General features: G+C 42.1%; 1 protein-coding gene across 1 annotated transcript; it reads left to right on the top strand.

Moving 5' to 3' along the window:
- The first annotated feature begins 1,646 nt into the window (after positions 1-1,646).
- On the top strand, positions 1,647-2,525 carry LOC106817306. The gene has a single exon (XM_014821969.1). The coding sequence runs from the start codon at positions 1,726-1,728 to the stop codon at positions 2,491-2,493; it is 768 nt and encodes a 255-aa protein (XP_014677455.1). The 5' UTR covers positions 1,647-1,725; the 3' UTR covers positions 2,494-2,525.
- The last annotated feature ends 3,661 nt before the right edge of the window (positions 2,526-6,186 follow it).

The raw sequence follows: 6,186 nt of genomic DNA, 5'->3' as shown, positions 1-6,186 counted from the left end.
TTGCTGTGGAAGAGAGTTCCAAGCTTCAATTGCAGTATAAGTAAAAAAGTTTTTCCCACTGCTTCCCTCCCACCCTTCTGACGTTAACATTAAACCTTCTGTCATATACTATGGGCCGAGATTATGTAATATTTTAAAAACTCTATTGACCTTCAGTTGCATTACCCTGAACTCTACAGGTACCCAATTTACAGCCTTGAACTCTCTAGCACCTATGTGTGCTCTAGAACCTAGGTTGAGAACACATCTAATGGTTTTATTTTGACACACTTGCAGCTTAGCCCTTGTGCGCTTTGTGAGACTGCTGTACCATATACTGCTTGCATAGTCAAAATGACATTGAATTAGGGCAGAAACTAGTAATCTTTTACATGCTGTGCTTAAATATTTAGCTTTTCTGGAAAGGAATTTCAATCTATTGTTAATCTTTTTTACAACCTTAATTCCCGTTACCTCACCACTCATGGAGTCTTCCAAGTCTATTCCTAGATACTTAACTGTATTTTTTGTGTGCAATTGCCACCCCATTACATCTGATGTCCAGTTTTGGATTATCCCTGAGTTTGTGTTTAGTTCCAAAAATAATACTTTCTGTTTTTCCAAGATGCAAGGATAAATTATTATCATTGAGCCATTTATTAATGGAATGCAATTCTCTACTTAATTCTTCCTGTATAGCCTGTATCTCTGTCCCTGTGACTACTAAGGCCGAATCGTCAGCATATAATAAAAGCTTGACGTTAACTTCCTTTGCCATGTCATTAATATAAATCAGAAATAACAGAGGACCCAAAATCGAGCCTTGTGGTACTCCACATACAATAGGGTCCATATTAGAAAAGGTACCTCCTACATCAGTTATTTGGCTTCTACCAGAGAGATAAGCACCGAACCATTTAACAGTCTTAATATCCATTCCGATAGTTTTTAGCTTGGCTAGTAGAATTTTATGGTCAATGGTATCAAAAGCTTTTTGAAGATCTAATAAAACCATACCAGTTAGATTTCTTTTGTCCGACTCATTACGAATAATATCAGTTAGATGGATTAAACTTGTGTCAGTTGAGAAATTTGATCTAAAGCCAGATTGGAACTCGTACAGTATAGGCCTAAGGAATTTTCTATTAAATATTTCTCTACTTGGTTATAGGCTATTCGCTCCAAAACTTTGGACATGACACTTAAAATTGACACAGGCCTATAGTTTCCGGTTCTGTTTTGCTATTGCAACGGCGTCGGCCTCTTCACTGCCGCGCCCTGCGCGCAGTTCGGTGTCAGATGTTTCGCGCCCCGAAAGGTGCGCGCAGCTTCGCAAGTAGAATCGCCGCCTCTAAAACGATCCTCTTCGGTAGTATTCGCTGCGTCGGTAGTACCCCTTCACGCGAAAGATTTCTTTTCCGCGCGTACGTTGTGTGTGTGTGGTGTGTGTGTGTGTGTGTGTGTGTGTGTGTGTGTGGTGTGTGTGTGTGTGGTGTGTGTGTGTGTGTGCGCGCGCGTGCGTTTGTGTGTGTGTGTGTGCGCGCGCGCACGTGTACGACGCGTGTACGTACAGGCTTTGCGGACGAGGGAGGCTACACGGCCGGAACCGGTCGAGCAGCCACGGCCATTTTATTATTATTACTCGAGCTCAACAGGATGCAAAGTTATCAGCTTACATATGATTGTTACAATTTTAGGCTACAATACAAGTTAGGAAGCGTCAGATTGAAAGGCTTTATTACCAGCATGTACAATCCTACGATGCGAGAGACCTATGGTTCTACTCAACCTCCTGGAGTCTCTCCACCTCCCTACACACTAGACAGTAATATGGCTGGTAGTGAGGGACACACTCAGCCTCCACCATATGATGAGTCTCCGTACTCTCAAGAACCACCACCTTCATATACTACCATATTTGGAAAAATCAAGCAGGCGAGGACTGAGTCTAATGGCTGTCTGGAGTTCCTAAAAAAAATTCTGGTTATTGTTCTAGGGACAATTGGTTGCTCAATATGCCTTGGAATTACGCTGGCCCTGCCTATTACGATGATTATTATAGGGTCCGTCTACCTACACGACTGCCCGATAGACAGGTTCATCCCAGTCTACCTCATCGTCGGCGGATGCTTCGGACTCCTGAAGAGCGTCATGAGTCTGTGTCATCGTGCGCGGCTACGCCTGCAGGACAGCGACAGTACCGGTAACCTTGGTGACGATGACAACGTCAGGCAGGGTCCCATCGACAGCCTCATCAGCTGCTTCTTGCTCGCGTGGTTCATTTGCGGCTGCGCGTGGGTGTACAGAATCTATCAGCCGCCATTCGAGCCGGCGTATCCCGGCGACACTAACTACTGCAATCAGACGGTGTACCTGTTTGCCTTTGCGACGCTCACCCTCAGCCTTGCCGTCGTCGGCATCACGTTCTGCTGTGCCGTCTGCATAGCGGCATGTGCCGGCTGCATAGCGGCATGCATGGGAGCCACGACAACGGTGCCACCGGACAGCCGATAATCGTCGCGGTCGTCAACGGAGCGAGATAGACGTATGCTTTCCAACCGAGCCCTGTCGCCGTCGGATGTGAAGTTTTAGAATCTTTCATGCGTCTAACTCTAGAACTATAGCCGTCTTTGACTTTTGTTGCAGGCAGAGTGTCCACAGGCCTCTGGCAGAGCCAACGACGGCTGTAGTACACCAGTTATCGCCAGTTATCGTGTGTCGAGCTATTTCTATTGCCTAGATTTGTAAGAAGGTGGCAGTAGCTTTCTTCCTCGTCTATCTCTCCTCGTCTTTAGTTAGATGTCGACTAAGTGATCGTTGTTTGTTGACCTCGAATAGAACTTTTATGTGGGTTTGTCTATAAGATGATATTCTGTCTTGATAAGTTTTTGCAGCAGGCTTTTTCCTTAGTCACATGTCTATATGTTTTGTATTATCTGTAGGGATAATTTTAAAATACAGTGGACCCCCGATATACGAACAGCTCGACACACGAATTTTCGAGGTACAATTAAACAACCTCCCGTTGAAGGTTATGTATTCGATAAACGAATAAAATTCAACATACGAACGTCTTACGCATCAGCCAATCAGGACATAGGCCTAGCGCGCGCTCTTTCGGTGAGTCAGTCAGTTTAAGTACGTGACTCATTGAGTGTGGTTGTGCTCGCATGATTCCACTTGCTGAACGTAAATTGCTCTATGTCCTATATCGGGTTCGAGTTTCGAGGTACGAACAAATATGTTGAACGAATTAAATTCGTATCTCGGGGGTCCACTGTAACTGGAAATGTGAATGTTGAAGAATATGCAGTGAGCAAATACCGTGTCTGTTACGCATTGAACTGACAGATTTTTGATTACCATTTGTGCAGTGAGCCACTTGTGCGATATATTATGCATATATAGTTAATAGTTATGTTATATAATTATATATATTAATAGTAGTGATGGAGCTGGTTTGAGGATTGTCTTGAGGTAATCCTCGTGGTCATACATTTTTCTTGTATAATTAAAAAATATTTGGTTTACTTCAGGTTTTTTGTACATAGAACTATTTTGATGGAAATGTCTCATAAATGTAGATTCTGTACTAGGGTTTAGTGCATGTGGTAGGTAATTATATAATTATGGTGAGCACCAGCAAAGCATCCTGGAATTTGTCGTCGAAGCTCTGAGCTATCTACGCAATTCACTATGTTTGTTAGCTGTAAGCCTGTAACATATTTCGAGTAATTTAATCTAATAACCCATGTACAGCCACACGTAGAAATAGAATAATGTGGTGCAAGCGGGTCTAAATTTTGACAACTTTGCAGACGATAATCATGTTTGTCTTGGGATTAGCAGCTACATTCATAATGACATTCTATGTGATGTGATATTGACGCTGCTCGGAAATCTAAAAATATTCTGCAACCGCAGCCTATAGAAAAATTCTGGTCTATTTATTAATACTAATAATCTATCATAATATAATAGAAGTATTTGTGGATTTATGTAGATATATATTCACGTGTATAAGCCACCATTCTATCAACATTTTAAATAGAGTTTCGTCGTAACACTGAACCGCTAAACATATTAGGAATATTACATATAATATCAAGAGCTGATAATTAACAGGTATTTATTAGCTCTTTATAATATATGTATCTACTAAATATTGAAGTACTGATGTACTAAGACCTAAAAATATATCTGTGATATAATGCTTGTCTTATGTATCGTATATACTGAGTCTGTACATTCTATGTCACACGAAATTTATTATATTGTAACTATATTAGGTTGAACGTTTGGATGAGTGAATTAAAGGGATACTATAGATTCTAGAATCTTACTGCATAAAACTATACTTTCTGTATAACAAATCGTCTATACCCATATTTATTGTGTCTGTACCCAACATGTTTTACCGTCGTTAAATAAAGTTTTTACTTACTACTTATTTACGTGTGCGTACGTGCGCGCATTTTCTCTATCCATAATATAACTCTGTATTTTTGCGCATTATATTCAAAATTAAGTTATCCAACCTGTCGCTTTCGCTGCAGTTTAGTTTACGCGGGCATAGAAAGTTCAACAAACATTTAAAATTTTCCAATAAAAAATGATTGTTACGTAACCTACATTTCTAGCAAATCAACCGCTAATCAAACGACAAATCTTGCCAACAGTTTATGTCCTTAAATTGCATCATAAGTTGTATTGTAAATCTAATAATTAAAATGTAATAAGTTGTCATTAAATTTTATGCCGGTTTGCCTCTTTCTTGCGTAAAATTCCGCATGACCGCAGTACTCGGACACATACATCGTTTTAAGGGTGGTACTCTCTGTTAGCAATGCGGCTATAAATACATTCCCATCCTCGTCTGCCGCAGAATCTTGTTACGCGGGTTGACCTTTAGTTAATGTTCTAAAGTCTCGTTTTAATTTCCTCGAGTGTTTCAGGCTCTCGGCTAGACAATGTTTTGGTTTTCCAATATCCGCCTTCTCATCGTCTGCTACCGTTGCCCCACCTGACAACTTTGATCTTCTCTCGTCGGCTGTTTTATGGCCTCCTGCCGCTTTTTCGTGTCGCAGTTGTTGGGTAAAATAATTACCTCTTTGTGGGAAAAACGTTTCATGCCAGAAACGACTTTTGACTGATGGTTTTTCGGTATGTTGAGTAGCGGGGTTTGGATTGAACATGGCTGATAGTTCTAGAGCAACCTCCGTGTTGCTTTGATGTGGCCGAGCTTTATAAGATTCATATCGTATACATTCACACGTATTACATAGTCTCATTTGACTCATCATAATCCTGACCCGTTATCCCGTTCTGCCAGTTCCTTAAATCTATATATCTACTCTCGATCCCCACTCTTTCTGCTTGATTGTCTGCCTGCCGGCCAGTCGGTTTGTCTTTCTATTTTTCTGTCTGTCTGTATGTATGTATTTCGGTCGGTCTGTCTGTCTGTCGCTCTCACTCTCTCTACCCTATTTTTTGTACTACTATATTTGTCTCTATCCCTCTCTCTCTCACACGCACGCACGCACGCACGCACGCACGCACGCACGCACGCACGCGGGTCGCACGCACGCACGCGCGCACACACACACACACACACACCACTGTCTCTCTCGAGCTTGCTATCTCTGGCGTGCTCCCCCCCTCTCGCTCCTCTCTCTCACCCCTTCCTCTCTCTATTACATCTATCGTTTTCCTCGTTTTAATTTTATCTTATTATTGGCTCGCCCTTGCTTCACCTTCTCTTTCTTTTCACTCCTCTTTTCTCCTCTCTCTTCCTCTCTCCTCTTCTCCTTTCATCTATCTATCTATATCTCTCTCGTCTCTCATTCTCCTCTCTATATCTCCCTCCCTCCCTCTCCCACTTCTCTCGTCATCCATCTCAATCTATTTACCTCTGTCATGCACACTGCAGTCAGGTCGCAATGCTCAGATTAGGGCATCGTTTGCTGATGCAAGAAATCTTCTCCTCACATCTCCTCGGGCTCTCCTATAAGACATGGCTTGCGTCGCTACACGAGAGAGAGAAAGAGAGAGAGAGAGAGAAAGCCGCAGAAAGAGAAGGCAATCATGTGCGGTAGATAGAGAGCGGATGCTGTCGGCTCGCACGATAACAATGTACTTGAACGCGATTACGAAAACGACGTTCAGCGGATTCACTATCGAAATCGAATCCGTACAAAAAAGTATTAT

This window comes from Priapulus caudatus, unplaced genomic scaffold, assembly GCF_000485595.1.
Source record: "Priapulus caudatus unplaced genomic scaffold, Priapulus_caudatus-5.0.1 Scaffold1674, whole genome shotgun sequence".
Classification (NCBI taxonomy): Eukaryota; Metazoa; Priapulida; class Priapulimorpha; order Priapulimorphida; family Priapulidae; genus Priapulus; species Priapulus caudatus.
This window is presented reverse-complemented; position numbering and strand designations above follow the sequence as displayed.

What these genes read in the sequence shown, in the direction of transcription:
- LOC106817306 (XM_014821969.1), top strand. Translation starts at nt 1,726, where the DNA reads ATGTACAATCCTACGATGCGAGAGACCTATGGTTCTACTCAACCTCCT.